Source organism: Sphaerodactylus townsendi, linkage group LG15 (genome assembly GCF_021028975.2).
Source record: "Sphaerodactylus townsendi isolate TG3544 linkage group LG15, MPM_Stown_v2.3, whole genome shotgun sequence".
NCBI classification, from domain to species: Eukaryota; Metazoa; Chordata; class Lepidosauria; order Squamata; family Sphaerodactylidae; genus Sphaerodactylus; species Sphaerodactylus townsendi.
The window spans coordinates 4,971,622-4,993,154 of NC_059439.1; the positions used below are offsets into that span (position 1 = coordinate 4,971,622).

The 21,533-nt window shown below is 46.3% G+C and overlaps 1 protein-coding gene across 4 annotated transcripts in view; it reads right to left on the reverse strand.

The window, feature by feature from the left end:
- ATXN7L3 (ataxin 7 like 3) overlaps window positions 1-10,197 on the reverse strand; it is a 42,144-nt gene extending 31,947 nt beyond the window's left edge. For all 4 annotated transcript variants that reach the window (XM_048516886.1, XM_048516885.1, XM_048516884.1 and 1 more), the window contains exons 1-3: window positions 10,137-10,197; window positions 3,080-3,203; window positions 1,842-1,974 (exon numbers count right to left, since the gene is read on the reverse strand). In XM_048516886.1, coding sequence (XP_048372843.1) covers window positions 1,842-1,974; window positions 3,080-3,130 — 184 coding nt within the window. In that variant the 5' untranslated portion in view covers window positions 3,131-3,203; window positions 10,137-10,197. The remainder of the gene's footprint in view (window positions 1-1,841; window positions 1,975-3,079; window positions 3,204-10,136) is intronic.
- Window positions 10,198-21,533: the final 11,336 nt, after the last annotated feature.

Consider the following 21,533-nt stretch of genomic DNA (forward strand, 5'->3'; position numbering starts at 1 on the left):
TAGTCTGGACCATCCAGGTCAGGCCAAGAGATATTCAGAGGTGGTTTGCCATTGCCTGCCTCAGCATAGTTACCCTGGTGTTCTGTGGTAGCCTCCCATCCAAACACTAGCCAGGACTGACCTTGCTTAACTTCTCAGCCCTGATGAGACCAGGCTAGTCTGGACCATCCAGGTCTGGCCAAGAGATATTCAGAGGTGGTTTGCCATTGCCTGCCTCAGCATAGTTACCCTGGTGTTCTGTGGTAGCCTCCCATCCAAACACTAGCCAGGACTGACCTTGCTTAACTTCTCAGCCCTGATGAGACCAGGCTAGTCTGGACCATCCAGGTCTGGCCAAGAGATATTCAGAGGTGGTTTGCCATTGCCTGCCTCAGCATAGTTACCCTGGTGTTCTGTGGTAGCCTCCCATCCAAACACTAGCCAGGACTGACCTTGCTTAACTTCTCAGCCCTGATGAGACCAGGCTAGTCTGGACCATCCAGGTCTGGCCAAGAGATATTCAGAGGTGGTTTGCCATTGCCTTCCTCAGCATAGTTACCCTGGTGTTCTGTGGTGGCCTCCCATCCAAACACTAGCCAGGACTGACCTTGCTTAACTTTCAAGACCTGATGAGACCAGGCTAGTCTGGACCATCCAGGCCAGGGCAAATTTGCCACTGCCTGCCTCCATGTTGTGACCCTGGTATCCCCTGGTGATCTCCCATCCCCATACTGATCAGGGTCAACCCTGCTTAGCTTCTGAGATCTGATGGCATCAGGCTAGCCTGAACCATCCAAGGCAAGAGACAGTCAGAGGTAGTTTGCTATTGCCTGCCTCTATGTAGCAACTCTGGGCTTCCATGATGGTCTCCCATCCAAATACTACTCAGGGCCAATCCTGGTTAACCCCCAAAATCAGATGAGATCAGGCTCACCTGGGCTACCCAGGTCAGGGCATGGGATGAGTACCCATTGAATATTAACTTGTGTGAGGAGACACACAAACTCCAAACATTGTCCAAACAGAATTCCTGGGATGGGCACCATATCTGGGATTGGGAAGAGGACTGCCCCTTTCTCAATCCCCCAAGTTCATGCAGCCGGAGATCTTGGGGAGTTCAGTCTCCCCTGACAGTTAGTTGCCCAAATCCATTTGTACAAGCTGTCCACAAGAAGGTCTTGCAGAGAGGATTGGCCTTTCGCCTGTGGCACAGCTGGTCTGGACTGCTTAGTTCTCTCTAGCAATTTAACTTGCCAGACTGAATAACCAGCAGTTCAGTGTATTGCCGAAGGCTCTCGTGACTGGAATCAACTGGCTGTTGTGGGTTTTCCGGTCGGTGTGGCTGTGGTCTAGTAGTTTTTGCTCCTAATGTTTTACCTGCATCTAAGGCTGGCATCTTTGGAGGCATGCCACAGTAAGGTGCGTTTCTCTTTCTGGCACAATATGAAGTGATTGCAGGGGGGCGGGGGGTAATATGTTTTGCCCTTCTCACAGGTGGGAAGAGACTGTGTGAGGCGCATTTTCATGAGTCCAGCTGGAGTGCAACTGCATTTGCAGCTGCAATTTCATCTGCACATACAATTGCTAATGCAAACACAACTGCAAATGAACTCCGCCCAGACACGTTTCTGGCATTACAATTGCAAATGCAACTGTAACTGAACTCCACCCACAGCCAGCAGGAAAAGCATATTGCAAGAAAGAGGATTTCTCAAAAAACAGCAGGCTGATGGGCTTCTACAGTCATGAGTGCAGATGAGTTTAATCTTGAAAGTGGGTTAGATGCAGCACACCAGAGGCCAGGCTTCGAGCAAAGAAGTAAGGGAAATCCCCCCCTGGAGATAAAACAGCCCCACACTTACCAAAATCCTTCATGCTATCAGGGTCTGTCTCGTCCAGAAAGAAGTAGCCGCACTTGACAGCCCGATGCACCTCAAAGCACAAGCCCAGGCAGGCGTCCTCAACCAAGTCAGTATATATATCATGAGCCACAGCCTAAAAAAGCAAAGAGGCCACAAAGAGATGAAACAATAGGGAAGTGTTGTGGAGTACAGGGACAAGCCTGAACTGGATCAGGACTCAGAACTTCCCAGGCTCAGCTCTAGAAGGCATAAAACCAGATATCCATTCATTTACATGCTGACTCTTATCAGGAGGACAGCTTCACTTGCCTCGGCCACGCCCTTCTCTAAGCTCATCTCGGGGACTACAAGAAATTAAGGGGGTGTCTGTTCTCCCAAGGAGGATGTGGGTGGTCCCACAGCCTCCTTCATTGCCCCAAGTTGCTATGGGGCAAACCATTAAACGTAGATGAGGGGTCATATAGACCTAACCATTAAGACATGACAAATCTTTTCTACCTTGTTCCAAGCTCATCTTCTGCTGCTTCCCTCCGGGAGAGAGGCATAGGACTAATTTTAGAAGACATGGGATTGAGGTCTTGGGGTGGGTGGCAGGGATGACACATTGACAGATACACAACAAAAAACAAGAGACACACATCCATTGCTCTGCTGGGAAATTACAGGCACCACTCAGAACATTCATGTTACGTTTCTGTAACAGAGCCACAGCCAGAACTGGAAGGAGGAGTGAACAGGCTTGTGAAATTTCCCTCTTTGTTAAAGAACTGAAACCATGTAAATGAACTGTCCTATTTTATGTTGCTTAAATACAAAGGATGACATCCAATGGGAAGTTCTCCCACTGAAACGAATGCGAGTTGCTCTGATGCAGCTTTTCTTCGTTTAAACAGGGCTTGCAAATAAAGATTTCTTGCAGGATTCAGCCAACGGATTTTATATCTGAAGCATCAGATAACTTCAGAAATCACTTTTAAAAAGATCTCGTGTAGTATTTACTCCAATGCAAGACTAAGTTGTTTTTTCCAGGTATGTCATCAGAAGAAAGAAGGGGTCCTCTTAAATTCATGTACAGGCTGCAGTTATGTCCAGCAAAATAAATTTGGTAACTTTTTTTTTTTTTGGGGGGGGGGGGATCTTACATTCAAGGTCAGCTTCCTTTCAAGTAAATACAGTATTTCAAAGCATCCCATATCATGATTGTTCACACTAAGGAAAGAGTCTGGGAAGCAGGTTACCTCCAACTTGCTGTTATCCAGGCCCGACAAAGTCATTTCCTCCATTTTCATTTGCAAATACTAAGGAAGAAGATACCAAGAACGCAGCATAGCAAAGGCCAAGCTGAAATGGGAAGGGATCCTCCTGCAGACGAATAAAGAAACAACACCATTTGTTCTTACAGGATTGTACTGTATATGCTGCTGCAGAACAGAACAGGGCTTTTGTGCATGTCTGCACAGACTCCACGCTTGCTCACACCCAAGGACAAGTAGGGTGAAGGAGAAAATGCCTACTTTGCCATTATCTGCTTGTCTTAGAAGTGGCCTTCCTTTCCCTGAAAGCAGAATGCTTAACAGCCATCCTCTTGATGGCTCCATCCTTGGACAAACTTTTCCATTAAAAGCGATTTTTCAAAACATTTTAAAAGATGTCGCCTGATCGGAGCACACCTCCTAAACTGCTTTAAAAGGCCTTCAGTGGTTTCATCTAACTGACCAAGAGTGCAATTTCTCTTCAGAACTACTCTAGTATAAACCCACTGAAATCAGTAGCCTTAGAGCACAGTAACTCCACAAAGGATTCTTCTGCAAATGTCACCACTCAGGTAAGGAGCTTAAATAATTTGCTGGCATGCATGCTCTAGGAAGGTCTACCATATGTATCTCACAGACAGTTCTCTGGCTGCTGTTCACAAGCTCCATAGCTATGGAGGCAGGGTTTGGTGGCCTCTAACAGAGCTGGACCCCATGGAAGAATTGTTACCCCAGTAGCCAGATTTCTCACATCTTCCTATGACCTCAGCAAGAATGGCTCACCACTTGGTGTGGTCCGTGTCCTGCGAAATCTTGGATGCCAGAAAGGTAAATGACCTGATTCCCACTTCCATTCCATTTTTAACTCTTTGGTTTATAAAAGGATAACATAAGAAGCAGAAAATACCGAAATGCTAAACTGTGCTGTGTACATAGCTCTACTGTACTGTACTGTAGCTGCTCACGCCACTAAAAAGATACACAGGAGAAACGCAGGGTCACATTTATCCAGGAATGAGGCAATACAAAAAGGCACAGAACATGGTGTTTGGCACTAAAGTAAGCACCAGCTTTTTTTGGGGGGGGGGGATCACATTTCTACCCTTATGGATATGAAACTGAGCTTGAGAACTGCATGAATGATGCTTCCTGAAGTTTTAAAACCCTCAGAGGATACTGAGTAAGCTTTTCAGTGGTTGCTGAGTCCTCGTGCCTCTTCCACAGGTAGCAAAACCAGAACTATTCTATGCAACAGAATTACATAAATTTATGTAAATCTGCATAATTTTGCCAGGATCCAGCTCTCGATAACGGAAATCATGTTTTCTGCAAGTATCCAAAGCCCTGACCAAAACATACCAGTTATCCTTAAAGAAAATACTTCACACAAGTTACTGACCAATCAGCCTACAAAGAACATCTTTACTGGTGACGAATGGCAGGTCATTTAAGGTACAGTCTTATTTCCTCACCCCAAAATGCCTATCCCAAGCAGAGCAAAATCAACCCACAAATCTTGTCTAGAAAAAAAAATGGGTGGGGGGAGGGATTATGCTGCCCAACATACCCAGACAACAGCCCTGGCAGCCACAAGGGAAGGAGGTGGGGACAATTTTTAAAGAAAGTACAATTCTGAACCAGGATTCTAAGAAAACTTGAAAGAATCTGACAGCTAGAAGTTACCTCCCTACCCCACCCATGACAATGCCCTTGCCATTAGTTAAGGCCAGGGCCATGCCTGGATGCAACCACAATGTCTCACTGACTTGGGCCACAGCTGCTTCCAAACAGGAGCCAGAACCACCTAGGAGGGTGGGGAACGGCTCTACAAAACCACATATTTCAGAAGAGACAAAGAATGGCCCTGTTGCCAACAGCAATCATTCATCTCAAGGGTCACAACGGCCTTTTCTTTCCAGTTTGTACCATGCTGGACCAAAGCTGACTGTCTCCACTTCCAGGGTCTTCTGCTGACTCACCCCCTCCCTCCCTCCAAGAACTTCCAGGCCCCGGGACAAAAGTAGAGGATGAGGTGGCTATAGAACAGGCAGTTGTCATAGGCTGCAAGGAATCTCCCAAGTTCCCTTGCAGATCAAAGGGGGCAGGTTCTTCCCCAGCCCCATTTCCATAACACATGCAAGAATGATCCCTTGGTCTCCTGTTGAAGCAAAGAAATGCCTGCATTACAAGATCTGAAGTTCTTTTAAAAGCAAGCAGATCCCCTTATTCCATTACTGTTTATCTGAAAGATTTAAAAACATGAACCAGATTCAACTGGCTAACCATCAACTCAGCTAAGAAGAAGAGTTTGGATTTATAACCCCCCTTTCTCTCCTGTAGGAGACTGAAGGGGGCTTACAATCTCCTTTCCCTCCCCCACAACAAACACCCTGTGAGGTGGGTGTGGCTGACAGAGCTCTGAAGAGCTGTGAACAGCCCAAGGTCACCCAGCTGGCTGTGTTGGGAGTGCACAGGCTAATCAAGTTCCCCAGATAAGCCTCCACAGCTCAAGCGGCAGAGTGGGGAATCAAACCTGGTTCTCCAGATTAGAGTGCACCTGCTCTTCACCACTATGCCACTGCAAACATTTTCATGTGCACTTCTCTAGTTATATACAAACACATATATATATATTGTTCCAGAATATACAAAGTTGAAAAACAACAAGCAACGGTGCAGCTCAAAATCTGGCTTCCAACATTTTAAAGGTTAGCCAGATCTAAGAAATTTACCTTTTCAACTGGTGCTTTTAAAATATTGTGAAAAACTAAATGCAACGCACTCTAGTTATAAGGTTGCCTGAAAATCTAGCCATTTTAGCTCTTCCAAATTTGATGCCAGCATCTAAGAAACAGAGGTCTTATTTTGTGTGATGTTGGGTGCTAGATTGTTTTTATTCCTTTGCAAGGCCATAGCTCAAAACCTGGATTTTTTTCCTGACACTGGAATTAAAAGGGAAATTAGCAAGATGGGCAATGTTGCACAGATGCGCGCACACATACAATCTCACAATATTCCCATACTACCCACACAATCATTGCTGGGATCAGGTTTAAAAAGGAACCCAAACAGCTAGATTTTGCTTAACTTATGGGAGATTCTACCGCCAAGCGAGAAGCACACACAACGGATTTTTTTCCTGAAAAACAAAACAAGATCTGGTTGTCTTCCCTCTTTGCCATATTCTAGCATGGGATTCCTTGTGGAGCAGGCCTTCATTTGGGAAAACCACACATGGGGGGACTTGGAGGTTGGAATACAGGGACAGAGGAAGGAAGAAAAAAGATCCACAAAGAAGTCTGGCTTGCGGGGGCCCTGCCAATAACTTGCAGCTCTCCCTGGTTTCCCTATTGTTAGGAGATGGGCTCCTTTTAACACCAGATGTAGCCTTCATTAGCCTAACAAAGAACTAAAGAAAAAACAGTCACTATGGGACCCCCTCCCTCCCAGTGTCCACTGAGTATTTGCCAGCCATCTGGAATCAGAACAATTCTCCCATTCCATCCCCAGTCAAGACCAGGTGCAGAAAGATGCCCCCATGGGAAACTGGAAAACAGCCATCTTATTAGGGATTCCCTCCCCACAGATCCCCAAAATACTAGGAACTGAACACCAAGATGAGGTAGCTTGCCCCACAGGGCATCCTACAATAAAGGTGGGGAGTTCATAAAAGTTTACTGATTTTATTTGGCTGTTTTGCATATGTGTGGGCTGACAGCAACTCATACCAAACCTGACACCTACTGTATTAGATCAACATACTGTTGTCCCGTTCCCACCCCCCACCCCCACCCCCCACAAGCTTGCCTCTTCTCAAACAGCTCCCCAAATTCAGACTTTAAACTGCTCAGTTCGGCAAACCGCTGTTCCTTGCTTTTGGGGGAAAGAACAGAATTTAGCCCCACATACTTTTCCTCAACTGCGACCGGAACTTAGGGATAGTCAAAATGCCTCTTTCTACTCTCTTGACACATCTTTTAAGACCCAGGGCAGAAGGTGTTGGCTAAGACAAAACATTCTCTCACCAGCTCTTTCAGCCAAAATGCATTGGGCTAGGTGGGCAACCATGACCAAGAAGTGAAGAAAATGCAATCTGGATTGCTCAGAAGCATCCTTGCCAGAGCTGGGCACGGACACCCATATGGTGGGGGAGGAGAAAACAGTATTCTCCAAAACAACGTACTCACTTTTATGTGCCTGGTAGAAATCCAGCTCACCTTATTCTTTTAAGGATGAAGTCAAGGGTGGGTATTTAACAGATCAGTTTCCCCAAACTAGAAGGACTGTCCATTTTGCTCAAACAATCTGCTTTTTTGCCTATGATCTAATTTCCCAGGGTCCATCACTGAGCCCTCTCTGGCAAATCCATTTGATTTCCCACCCACCCATTATACAATACTTCTATTTATCCATCTAGGGCAGGGGTAGGGAACCTTTAACACTCAAAGAGCCATTTGGACCCGTTTTCCATGGGAAAAGAAAACACTTGGAGCCACAAATAATTGTTGACATTTAAAATAAAGATAACACTGTATAGATTGGGTTTTTTTACCTTTTACTCCGCTCATTCTGAGAAGCGCATAGATGTGGCAAGGATGGGGCCAGCGGCTCGACCTTGCCGGCCGCCGGGAAAGCGCCTGCCCCGCTCAAACGGGGCAGGCGAGAGGAGAAGCCCGCGGCGCAGCCCAGCCAGCCGCGGGCAGTTGGTGCGCCTGCCCTGCTGCCTGCAGGGTGGGCAAGGATGGGGCCAGCGGCTCGGCTCGTGGAGCTGCAGTGCAAGGGCAGAAGAGCCGCATGCGGCTCTCGAGCCGCAAGTTCCCTACCCCTGATCTAGGGCATGTGGGTCAAACTCGTGACCCTCCAGATGTTATGGACTACAGTTCCCATCATCCCCTGCCAGCATGATGCTGGCAGGGGATGATGGAAACTGTAGTCCATAACATCTGGAGGGCCATGAGTTTGATATCTGTGATCTATGGCATTTTTATTCCTCACCTCCTAAAACGGAGATCAGGGTTATACTTGGGTTCCCTACCGTTTCATCCTCCCGACTAGCCTACTGCAAAGTAGACTAGGCAAAAACAGTGATTGGTCCAAGGTCACCCAATAAGTTTCACGGATGAGTTGCATTTGAACCCTGGGTCTGCCAGGTCCTAGTAGTCCCACATTGACTCCCAAATCCAGATAACCCCTTTTCTTATCAGAATCCTTTCCCATCTGTTCCCCCACATTATACTCAGCTTCCGCCACATCGCTCTATTTCCTCGCCCAGTCCCCATATGTCAGACATAATTCCTCCCCTAACTCAGCCCCCACGGCTCAATCTGACAACACTGACATTCTCTGGGTTAGCAGAAAGCAGGCCAGGCATTTGAGACCTCTCCTGTTCTGGAGGGGCTTAAAGTCCCCTTGAAAAGCCAGGTTCATAAATCGGAAGTGCCACTTGACACAGGGGTCATGTTAGAAAACCAGGTGGCTCCAATGACTCTGAGTGATTTCCCACAGTTTCAGCCAGTGGGTCAGCAGCATCCGTTCCTCGTCCAGTCCAATCAAGCCACTGTGATTCATACCACAGTTACATTTAAACTGAACTACTGCAATGTGTTTTGCTTGGGACTACCCTGAGAGAGTGTTCAGGGGCTGCGGCTAGACTGCTGGTCAGGGCCAGTTATCAGGAGTATGTTACCCAATGTTACGGCAATCACGTTGGCTCCAGAGACCAATTCAAGATGTTAGTTTTGACTTTTAAAACTCTACCTGGTTTGGGTCATGGGTGTCTGAAGGACCACCTCCCCTTGCACATTCCTGGCCAGGAATTAAGATCACAGGTAGAGGCCCTCCTGACTGTCCCACCAATCAAAGAAACTCACCTGGTGAGCACACTAGACAGGGCCTTCTTGGTGGCAGCCCCAGAGAGGTGCCCTTTCCCTGTCAGTCTTCAGGAGGCAACTGAAGACAGTTTTGTTCAGGACTGAATATGATTAATTTAGCTTTTGTTTACTGGCAGTCCTAAGTGAGATTTTACATTGCATTCTTCTTATAATCCGCCTCCAGTGCTGCAAGGTATAAAGGAGGCTGATAAACGTTTTAAATAAGGAAATAAATAAATCTCCAAGACTTACTTTACCCCCGCTTGCTTACCATCCTGCGGCTCCACGATTTATACACCACCTCATACACTTACTAAATCCTTATGCTAAACATGCAACTCCCTCCTCAATTATGCCCCACAACTACTCCATCCCAGCTCTTATTTGTTTTCCCAACCCTCTTCTCTTTCTCCCCACTTGCAACGCCACACATACTAAGAGGCCCACACTTATTGGCTACATCCCCCACAAGTTGTCTTACTAAACAGCCTAACCGCACTTACTCACTCACGGATGTCACCACAATCTTGCTGGACCAAAGCAAAGCTGCCTCTCTAGCCCGGAGTTCTGCTTCCAACAGTGGGCAGTCTGCAGAGAAATGCCAAGGGCCCAATGCTCCCCCTTCCAGCCCGGCATCTGCAACCCTCCTACCAGACATTTAGAGACAAACTGTCTCTTTAGCCAAGGAGCCACTGCAGTGCCTGTGAGCAGTCCGCTCTCGTCCAGAGAAGGCTCCCAGGGGAATAAAACCTGGCCAGCCATTCACGGGCCATCAGACTCCGGGGTTGATCTTTTCTCCGGGCATGACAGCTCCCTTGGGATGGGATGGCCAACTGGCACACCTGCCTGGAACAAACTTAAGCCGCCCTTGGAGTAGCAACGCCGAAGCCACTCTGCAGGATCAGGCCAAAGGTCCCCTTAAGCCAATGCTGTGACTCTTTAAAAGCAGCCTGCCAGAGGCTTCCGGGAAGAACTCAAAAGGGGCTGGGGCTAGCTGCAGTGCAATTCCCCCATCACCAGCGGGGAAGAGGTATACTGCCCCTGAGCCTGGAGGTTCCACCCAAGTCTCCTGCCCAATTGTTGTCAACCAATACCGCACCCCCTTTGCAACCAACCGCACCCCCTTCCCCACCCACATTCCCCAATTGATGAAGCTCCCCCATTTCACTTACCCCACACACACGGGCAGGGGGAAGGGGAGGGGGCCGCTCACGCCCGGGCCCCCCCGCCCCTCTGGCCCATGCCTGCCCCCCACCAGGCGGCCTGCCCCCCACCGGGCGACGTAGCCATGCCCCCTCCCCGCCGGGCCCCAGCGCAGGGCCAGGACCCTCCCAGGAGGAGGAGGACGAGCAGCAGCAGCGGCGGCGGCAGAGAGGGAGTCGGGCCCGGCCGGCCTAGCAGTTCCTCCGCCGCCGCCTCTTCTTCCTTCGCCGCCGGAGCCCGGAGAGCCGCGCCGGGAAGGGGAAGGGAGGCGGGGGGGCACCTTTCGCAAGAGGCGCTCAACCTAACTTGGTGGCTCCGGCGGCGGGGCGGGGCCTGCAGGAGCGTTCGCCAATGGCAGGGCTCGAGGGGTGGTAGGAAGCACCCAGTGGGCGCCGCCTCTTTCTCCGCCCCCTCCTCGCGCTGTCATTCAAGGGGTGCCGGGAGGAGCGGCCGCCCGCCCTACATTGTTGCCAGGGCGCCCGACGTCACCAGGGTCCAAGGGGCGGGGCAGAGGGCGGGGACAGTGGGCGGGGGTCCATTTCGCTCACCTTTCGTGTGGGGCTCCGGGACCGCGCTCGTCGTCCACCCCCGCCCTTGCAGGGTTTAGTTTGGGGTGGGTGGGGGTGAATCCTCGCTCCACCGTTTGCAACTGACAAGACCTGTGTTAATATATTCCCGACATCTAAATATAATACATACGTATATCCGCATAGTATATACAATATTGTTATGTAACATGTACATATATCCATCTGGTAAAATATCTGTATATCTCTATCTCTATATAAGAAGAGAAAGATGTGTATTTTATATGTATATAGTATGCATATTATATGTGTGTGTTTTATAATTTTCAGATATGAAATTAAGATTGTTTTTAAATGGTGTAAATCAAAACTGGGTAATAGATGTGGCAAAATTCTGCTTTGTAGTTGTGTGTTGTAAAAGTTTTTAAAAATTGGTGTAAGGCCTACGGGCTGTTAAATTCAAATAGATGATTACATGCTATGATGAGATTATACATATACATACATACACGTGCATATATAACATATATAACATATATATATAAAACATACATACTTATATATATATATATATATATATATATATATATTATATATATATATATATATAAAACATATATATATATATATTTATATAAATATACATATATATATATATGTTTTAGCTCTATATTAAGTTACCTCAATACATATGTTATATTTTAGACATGTCTCAATATATGTTATATTTTAGCTATATATAAAGATTTATAAATATAATCAAAATATAAATTTACTTATATATCTTTATATAAAATATATACATATGTATAAATATAATCAAAATATAAATTCATCTATAAATAATTGGGTGAACACTGATATTTATGTCAAAATACATTTGTATATCTATTTACCTAATATATACATCTAAATCCGTTGCCCTATAAATATATTTAGATAGATCAAACTTGATAGATAGATCAAGCTTATTATATATTTATAATAAATGTATATTTTAAATTTTTTTAGTTTATGGTACTGTTTCATTGCTTCTGCTTTGTTTAACGTTTTGTATCTTGTTGTCCAAAATATGTGCTCCCTTCCTGCTTGGGTAATTCCTGGAGATTTCCGGGTTGCTTAGAGCCAAGGGAGGGCACAGTTGGGGAGGGGGAGGGTGGAATGCCCAGGAACCCACCCTATAAAGCAGCCAGTTCCTCCAGGGGAATGGACCTCTGCTCTGCCCTCTGGAGATCTCCACCTGGTGGCTGACAGCTCTACTTCAGCATTGACCTCACCAGCTTCAGCTTTTTTGAAGGGCTAATGATCATAAGAAGGGCATCAGACACTTCAGAGAACCGTCCTCCTTGCTTTCAAGCTCACATATATCTCTTGTTGATTGTGAAAACAAAACACCAACCGGCCACGGGGTTTATGTAGTACATATATTCAAGATAATGTCAAAATCTACTGCAGGGCTTCCCAAGGTAATGCCTGTGGCACCATGGCGCCTTTCAACACCTTATCTGGTGCCCTCCAAGTTTATTATTTTTATTTTATTTTATTTTATTTTATTTTATTTATTTATTTATTTAACTTGGTATACCGCCCTATCCCCGAAGGGCTCAGGTCGGTGAACAACACAAAATCATACATAAAACATAAAAATTCTTAAAACAAGTATATTCTAAAATAGGGCCCACGAGACCCATATACCACCCTCTTCCAGAAAAAATGGGGATGGGTCCCAATGATGTTAGGGGACCCTACCAGCAGGGGGGAGGGCGGGGGCATTATCGGCGGCTGGACTCTCCAAAGGCCCGGTGGAACAATTCGGTCTTACAGGCCCTGCAGAACTCTCCAAGGTCCCGCAGGGCCCGAATAGCTGGTGGTAATGTGTTCCACCAGGCCGGTGCCAGAGCCATAAAGGCCCTGGCCCGTGTGGAGGCCAGCCGCGTCATCGAGGGGCCAGGGATCTCCAGTAAATTCGCCTCTGCTGATCGCAGAGGACGAGCTGGGACATATGGGGTAATGCGGTCCCGAAGGTACGAGGGTCCCGGGCCGCGTAAGGCCTTAAAGGTCAACACCCACACCTTGAACACGATTCGTAATTCAACAGGTAACCAAGTATTAGAAAGTATTAGAAAGAAGGTATTAGAAAGAAGGCAGGGTATTAGAAGGTATTAGAAAGAAGGCAGGGCTGGGTAGGGTAGGGTTTTGCCCAGCAAAGCTTCCGATTGGCTGTGCAGATTTTTAAAATGTAGTTTTGGCAGCAGCTGCCACCACAAGTGTGTTATTGATATTAAGCTGTGGCAGTCATTTTGTGCCTGGCTCCACCTCTTATGGCAGCCATTTCATGGCAACCATTTTGTTGCTGTGCCAACCATGCAATGTCAGAATTCTAATAGCTCAATCCAGACTGGGCAGGTGGGCAAGGAAAGCACCACTCTTTCCTGCCCCTGCCCCTGACCCAGCCCCTGACCCACCCCTTCCAAAGGGCTCTCCCACAGTATGGGAAGTTCAACAATAGAAGAAGGAGGAGGAGGAGGAGGAGGAGGAGGAGGAGGAGTTTGGATTTATATCCCCCTCTCTCCTATAGGAGACTCAAAGGGGTTTATAATCTCCTTGCCCTTCCCCCCTCACAACAAACACCCTGTGAGGTGGGTGGGGCTGGGAGAGCTCCACAGAGCTGTGACTAGCCCAAGGTCACCCAGCTGGCATGTGTGGGAGTGCACAGGCTAATCTGAATTCCCCAGATAAGCCTCCACAACTCAAGCGGCAGAGCTGGGAATCAAACCCGGTTCCTCCAGATTAGATACACGAGCTCTTAACCTCCTACGCCACTGCTGCTCCTACGCCACTGATTCCCAGAATCACCAGGACAGTGGAGATATGCGACAGAAAATGTGGCCTATCCATCAGCACCAGAGGGCTGAACAGGCAGTGGAAACAACCACCATCGGCTCCACACCCAGGAATGCCTCTGCCACACCTCCAATATGCTGATGAGACTTGAGAGCGGCAATGCGGAGCAGCGTGCCTTGGCTGGGTATCCCAGGGCCCCAACGGATTTGCCCCTTCACCAGGGTAAGTGCCCCAGGGAGAGCAAATTCACTGGCATAGGAGCATGCCACCCCCAGAGGGGTATTTCCCCCTCAGATTGGCTTGAAAATGTGCCCACTGGCTCAAAAGGTCCCCCCCCCCCGATGTACTGGTTAAATAGTTCTAGACGACTACCTGCATTAAACCAGTTACCGCAGAAATAAACAGAACCTTGGGTGGCATTTTAACGACTAGGCAAAACTTATTCCAGAATATGCTTTCATGGATTACAGCCCATTTTGTAGGCACAGAAGGAAAAGAGTGAAAGTAAGAAGGAAATAGAAAGTGGTAGAAAGTGAGAGAAAGTGAGAGAAAGAGAGAGAAAGAGAAAAAGGAAATGATTTTAGATTTACCAGAAGGTTATTTCTTCCTTCTCCCCATTATTTAGGAAAATAATGGAGAGAAAAAGATTCTGGCAGAAATACAGCTTTAAAAGTCATTTCACAGTAATCATGAAAAAGTGTCTTTGTTAAGAAAAAGCATTTCAATGTTCCTGCATTCCAGGAAAAGATACTTTTAATTAGCTTCTGTGTGCAGGTAAAAAGGCTCATGAAAAAATAATATCTTCAACTAAAAGCACAGAGTTCCAGAAAATAGAAAAAATAGAAATAAAAAACATTTAAATGATTATTTCAACTGAAGTATACTTATATGTAACTTAAGCAAGTTTTCTTGAAGACATTTTAGTGTTAAGAATTATGGCTCAGAAATAGCAAAAGGTACTTTGCTTTCCAAAACAGCCCCTGTTGTCTCTTCCCACATTCCAAAGAAAAGATACTTTTACTTAGCAATGAGCTGAGAAAGTGTGTGTGTAGAAAAATAACTGACCAAGCAGAATTAAAGCAAAGAAAGAGAGTCAAGCCATGTGAGAAACTATATTCTTAAGAATGCTATTTAACAATGTATCGCCATGATGGGAATATTGAAACGTCATGAATTGACAGGGTTTGGCTTTGCAACATTTATGATGCATCAGCTGTCTTTATCCTATAAGAACTGTGACTTTTGTATACTCAGGGCGACTCCCCTGATTCTATAACAGACCCTCTGAGGGTTTGGAATAAAAATTATTTATTTAATTAGCCCTTGTCGGCTCAAGCTTATTAGCTAACTATTAGTAAACACGTTACTCTGTGGTAACAATTTGGTTTCTGACTACAAGTGGATGCTCACTGAACATAGGTTTTATGTGTGAGGTACTTCAAGGGGTCACAACACTCATCAAATCCAAGGTGAAATTTCATTATGGAAGATTAAAATCTAATAAAAGTATGTGGAGAGTTTTCGCAAGTTAATATATGTAGTAGGCAAAGAGTTCCAGGTTTGGCTAAGAGATCTAGTGAGATTGAAACTCAAAGTTAAGGGGCCTCTAGTCCATGAACATTTATGCTGGGGCAAAAATATCAGTAGTGTGGGGCCAACCCTACAGTAGTCTTTAAGGTACTACAAAATATCTGTTTTTTTTAAAAATTCCTGCATACTCATGGTGATGATTGCCACCTGGTGAATTTGTGGCACAGGTGACCTTTGAACTGGGAAACCTTCTGATTTGGACCTCAGTAGGTTGGAAAGCTTATCCACAAGGATGAAATGCTTACGGCTGGTAGGGTTGAGAGATGCCTGGAGATTTTGAGGTCAGAGCCTGGAGAAGGTGGACTTTGAGGACAGGAAGGACCTCCCTATAAGGGAATTGATCTTGGTCATTTGGAGATTAATAGCTTTGGCTGAAATTAATGGCTCTGGGATGTGGATAAGAGTGTACTATTCGTTGATTTCATTGCAACTGACCATTGTAAGCCACCTTTGGAAGGGCAGCTTATAAATTAAAGAAATAAATGAAATTGTAATAGCAGGACTTCTCCACGTGCCACCTAGAGGCTGGAAAGTTTCTTTTTGTTGTACTTGAGAACGGATCACATGATATACTTGTATGTGTACACTTGCATTTGAGTAGTTACACACACACACAGCTGCACCTAGGTCAGCTAAAACAAAAACACCACAAAAATTAACTTTTATCAATAGGGTTGCCAACTCCAGGTTGGGACATACCTGAAATGGAGCCTGAGCAGAGTGAAGTTTGGGGAGGGTCTTCAGTGGGGTATGTAATACCATAGAATCCACTTTCCAAAGAACCCATTTTCTCCAGATCTGTTGCCTGGAAATACAGGTGTAATCCCAGATCTCCAGCTACCATCTGGAGGCTGGTAACTCTACAAATTTGCAAGTCACATCTTACGATGTCCTCAGCACTTCTGCAGAGAGGCAGACATTTCAGGATATATGTGGTATATTGGGAGGGGAGAGAGATGGAAGGAACCAACACTTTTTTTGTTTGTGGCTTATTAATTTTGTCAGTATCTTCATTTGGACAGTGTGAGCCCTAAACTCTGTTTTGAAGGTCCTCTAGAATATGTGAATTACAAGGGCATTTGTGAGCAACCAAGGCTAGAGTTGCCAACTCCAGGTTGGAAAATGTTGGGAGATTTGCGGGTGGAGCCTAGTGAGGAATAAAGGAACTGAGACTATAACTCATAGTAACTTACCCAAGGCCACCCAGTAAGGCCAAGATGGTGTCCAGCTCGCTCCCTTGTACCATGACATCTTCTCCAATGTTCATTTAAGCAAATTGTCTGCAAGTTCTTCTTCACCACCACATGCCCCTTCCCTACTCCCAGTTCCATAATCGATACTCACCTCTTTTTTTGAGGCAGAATTGCTTTCTTTTAGTACAGTACAGGGGCTCCCCACTTGTGTCCTACAAAAACCTCCGTTTATGTCCAATGTGGGCCTCCTTGTTCACAGATATACCGTTGTACTCCTACCCACCAATGCTTCAAAAATAGGTTGTTCTGCTTGCCGGTGGTCGCTAGGCAGCCCACTTAGTTTTGTTCTGAACAGTATCATTCTAAACGGTGCATCCACAGAGTGTCTGCATCCCCCAGTGCTTTCTGTTCACACCACCCTCGCATACATGCATTTTATCTTTCTCATTGCAGTGACTCCTTGTTAAAAACAGATTTGCTTCTGTTTAGTCACCACTCTCTTACCTTTTGTGTGTGCTTTTTTAAAGTTACTAGTAGCACTCACAAAAGCTGCCAGAAAGGGTTTTAGGTCTCTCCTTCGAGTCTCTAGAGAAGTGTATGTGCCATGCGTTTACATTCATCTCAGTTCTTGTGCACAAGCGTGTAACTCCATATGTGAACACATGAAGCTTATACTGAATTAGAATAAATTATCACGAAAGTTCACGCAACATGTTGTAAGCAAGACTCATTTTGAACTGGGCTTATTGTAAGAAAGTTAGGGAGATTTTTTTTCTCAATTTTTTTTACGGCCCGAGTCAACTGGCTATGTTGTGAGTTTTCCAGGCTGTGTGGCTGTGGTCTGGTAGTTTTTGCTCCTAACATTTCACCCACATCTATGGCTACCCTCTTCAAAGAAATGTCATGGTACATAGATACTAGCCACAGATCTGGGTGAAGTATTAGGAGCAAATACTACCAGACCATGCCCACACAGCCCAGAAAATCCTCAACAGCCATTTCCCCCTATTTTATTTATCCCAAAAGTGTAAACAAAACTTGATTTCTGGACAGACTTTTTCTGGCCAAATCTATACATGCAGGGTGGGCACATGAGTGTGCTACTCAATCCAAAAGTCTTGGTGTACAACAATAAATACTTCCTAGCATTTATGTGACACTTTTTAACATTCAACGTGCTTTACAATTATAAACATATTGACAGAATCCTGACAACCAGACTGTATTGTTGGGTTTACCCAAAAGGAAGATGAAGATCCTGAATGTACGTTCAAACTTTCCCTTAAAAAGAGTGTTTTTTAAAAATTGTTGTAGCTTGATTGAAATTTGTATGACAATATAATCTGTTCCCCTTTTTCTGATGGGGTACATGGAGAAAATAAGTCTTCCTTTCAGGCAAATTGGGTTTCAGCAGATTGGAAGCTCTTTGCTTCTCTAGGGTCACCTAGTGGGTTAATAGGTGCTGGGCTGTGCTGGGCATGGGACACAGACGGTTCTCGTCGCTGTCACAGATATGCTCCATATGCAGCTTAACCAGGGTGGATTGGCACTGCTGGTACTGTTACCAGCGTTTGATGTGGTTGACCACAATCTTTTGGTCCACCGCCTGGCTGTTTCTGGAGTATGGGGCACTGTCCTTCAGTGAATTGTCTCGTTTCTCCAGGACTGGAGTCAGCAAGTGTAGTGCGGGGACCAAGCCTCCCGGAAGTGCCCGCTTTATTGCGGTGTACCCCAGGGCGCACTGTTATCCCCGCTGTTATTTAATATCTATATGCGACCCTTTGCTCAGCTTTGGGCTGATCTGTCATCAATATGCTGATGACACTCAGCTCATTCTGTTGATGGAGGGGGGAAACCGTCACTGCCCCTGCAGCTCTACAGCAATGTTTGGAGGGGGTCACTGGTTGGTTACAGCAGAGCAGGTTGAAGCTGAATCCATCGAAGACGGAGATCCACGAAGGGGGGGCTGGGGATTTCCAACTGCCGGTGTGGGAGGGGGCCAAATTGGCACCAGCCTCCTCCGCCCGCAGCCTGGGGGTCCACCTGGATTTATCTCTTTCAATGGAGGCCCAGGTGGCCCATGTAACCCCGGTTGCGTTTTTCCATCTGCATCAGGCCCCCTACCTCTCCCAAGCGGACCTAGCCACTGTGATCCATGCAATGGTCACCTCCAGGTTAGACTACTGTAACTCGCTCTACGTGGGCCTGCCCTTGCGTCTGATTTGGAAGCTGAAACTGGTCCAAAATGCTGCGGCCCAGCTGTTCACTGGTGGTGCCGTTAGAGATCATATCTTGCCAGTGTTGCATCGTCTGCATTGGCTCCCAGTTGAGTTCCAAATTGTCTTCAAGGTGTTAGTGCTAACCTTTAAGGCCTTATGTGGCCTGGGACCCTTGTACCTTCGGGACCATCTGACCCTGCATGTCCCAGTTCGGCCTCTGCGTTCAGTGGAGGTCAATCTTCTGGGTGGTCCCTGGCCCTTCAATAATGCAGCTGGCCTCCTCTAGGGCCAGGGCCTTTACAGCCCTGGCCCCTGCCTGGTGGAATGCTCTTCCTCCAACTGTCTGGGCCCTGTGGGCCCTTGGAGAGTTCCGCAGGGCCTGTAAGACCGAGCTGTTCCACTGGACCTTTGGAGAAGCCGGCCACTGATGGCGCCCCCTCCTTCCCTTTTTATGATCTGCAGCCTTTTACATCTTGGGCCTTTCCGTTCCCTCCTCAGAGGGACCTTTAGATTGCCGGATGCGATGTTTTGTGTGCTGTTTTGAATGGTTTTAATGTGAAATTAAAGCCCTAATTTTATTATATTGAATATATTTATTGAATGTGCTCTTTTTGTTATTTCAGATTATATTAGTTGTTGTACACCGTCCAGAGCCCTCCGGGGGTGGGCGGTATAAAAGTCAAACAAACAAACAAACAAACAAATAGCTAGCTAGCAGAGGTAAGATTTGAGAAGAACAACTTCGTAGTGGCCTATCACAGTTGTAAGTTTGTTTAAAAGACGTAAATTCACATACTTTACCTTGAGCTCCTTCTAGGAAAGGACAGAATATCCTTTTATATATTTGTTTAAATTTTTATCCCAAAATAGCTTTCAGCGTTCTCCCATCCTCTGTTGCGTACCAACAAAAACTCTATGAGATAAGTTAAGTCCAAAGTATGTTACTCACAGCCCCATCCAAAGGGTGGGGGGTGCTTCCAATCTGCTTCCAAACCCAATTTGTCAACCATAAAGGAGACCTGGACTTCCAGTTCTGATTTGGAAGGGGCAACCAGTAGCCAGTTGTCTAAGTACAGAAAGATCGCATACCCCTTAACTGTCAAGAAAGTAACCATGGCCACCCTACATTTAGTGAATGTCTCTGGTGCCATGGCCAGCTTAAATGGAAGCAGAGGCATAGCTATAAGGGTGCACTGCAAACTGGGGGGGCAACGCACTCTCTGACGCCTCCCCCCAGCCAGGCTGCTTTTTCAAAAATGAAAGTGGGACGGGGAAGGGGGCAGAGCTGTGGGGGTGAGGCTCAGACCCACTCAGGACCAACTATTGGTTGTACGCTCAATCAGACAAATATGCTCCTTAAAGTATTCTAATCGGGAGCCACCACCAGCCAATCATCCAGGAAAGGAAAGTGGGTGCAGCCTTGTTGGGCTAAGTAGGCCTCAACTCGCAACATACTTCGCGAACACCCTGGATGCTGTAGCAAGACCAAAGTGAATTGGTAGAACAGTGAATTGGCAGCGTGATTTACCACATGTGAACCTAAGGAACTTCCTGCAATCACAACTTATGGCCGCAGCCATTCATACTCCCCGAGACAACAGGAGGATGTCAAAGTCACCATACGAAACTCACGTACATTAATGTACTTATTCAGCTTGTGTAGGTCTAGGATAGTTCCGGAACCACTTTCCTTCTTGATCAGAAAATATCTGGAGTAAAAACCATGGAAGCGCTCCTGAAGATACCTGCAGATACCTCTTGTTGAAGCAATGGGGGTGGTTCCGAAGATACAGACTTGATGCAATATGGAGACGATTTAAATTCCAGAAAATAACAATTTTTAATGATCGTAACCCAAACATCAGGTTACCAGTGACCAAACATCAACAAAATGAGACAAACAAGCAAGGAAAGGTGCATGGTCTAGTCTAGTCATTCATTCTGCTTAGGCACAGGCAGAGCACTTATTAGTTCTCTTCCTCTGCCCATGAGAATAATGCCTGCCCTGAGAATGAGCTGAGAACTGCTGCTTGTTTGGGGACTGATGGGAATATGAAGAACCTTGGTATCGGAAGAAGCCATGATATAACTGGCCCTGTCTTGGGATGAAGCAGTGCCTATAGTAGGCTTATTGGGAGGTTGCACCAACTGACCTGTCCACGGTCTTCCCCTTTGTTATCTTCTCTAGCTCCACATCAATGTTCATTAAACAGGTTCAAGCCATCAAATGGGATATCTTCCATATGGGTTTTGAAGTCTTGTGAGAAGGAAGAGGACTGTAACCAGGCATAATGCCTCAGAGTGATGGCATGAGCCACTGCCTGCTGGTGGTGGTGGCTAAATGCTTAGCTGTGATCTGATGCCTGCCCATCTATATGCCCTTAGATTGGAGCTGTCTAATGAAAGATTTCAGTTCCTCAGGCAGTGATGTTGTTATGTGCCGGAAAACTTTCTCCTACATCACAATGTGATAGTGACACATGGTCATGATAATACTTGTGATCCTGAACCCCAGAGTACCAGGAGAGTAGAACCTGCGGCCCATAGTGTCGAGGTGTCTGCGGTCTCCATCACAGGGGGAGGAGCTTGATCCCATACGGCAGCACGATGCAAGTGCCTCAGTTATGACGGAGTTAGCCCAGGGAGCGGGGGTGGCTGTGGGAATAGAAATTCTGAGCCCTCTTGTTGCAATTTGTAAAGGCTTTCCATTCGCTTAGCAGAGAAATGGGGATAGGCTTTCCCCAGTTTTGGAAAGCTACAGCTCTAAACCCTTTTAACAACCAGCAATGGGAGTGGCCCAGCAGGTAGTATGTCCAGGATAGGGTCATCGTCAACATGAGATGGGGCCTGAACTGGCAATTCTAGGGCTTTGGCCACGCGTGCCTACTGCTCTCTCTATCAGTGCGTATCAACTGAAATAGTATACAACTGAGCATCATCCACAAATTTCTCTGTAGTTGTGGAAGAATTTCCATTAGCATCCCCTCCAGGAG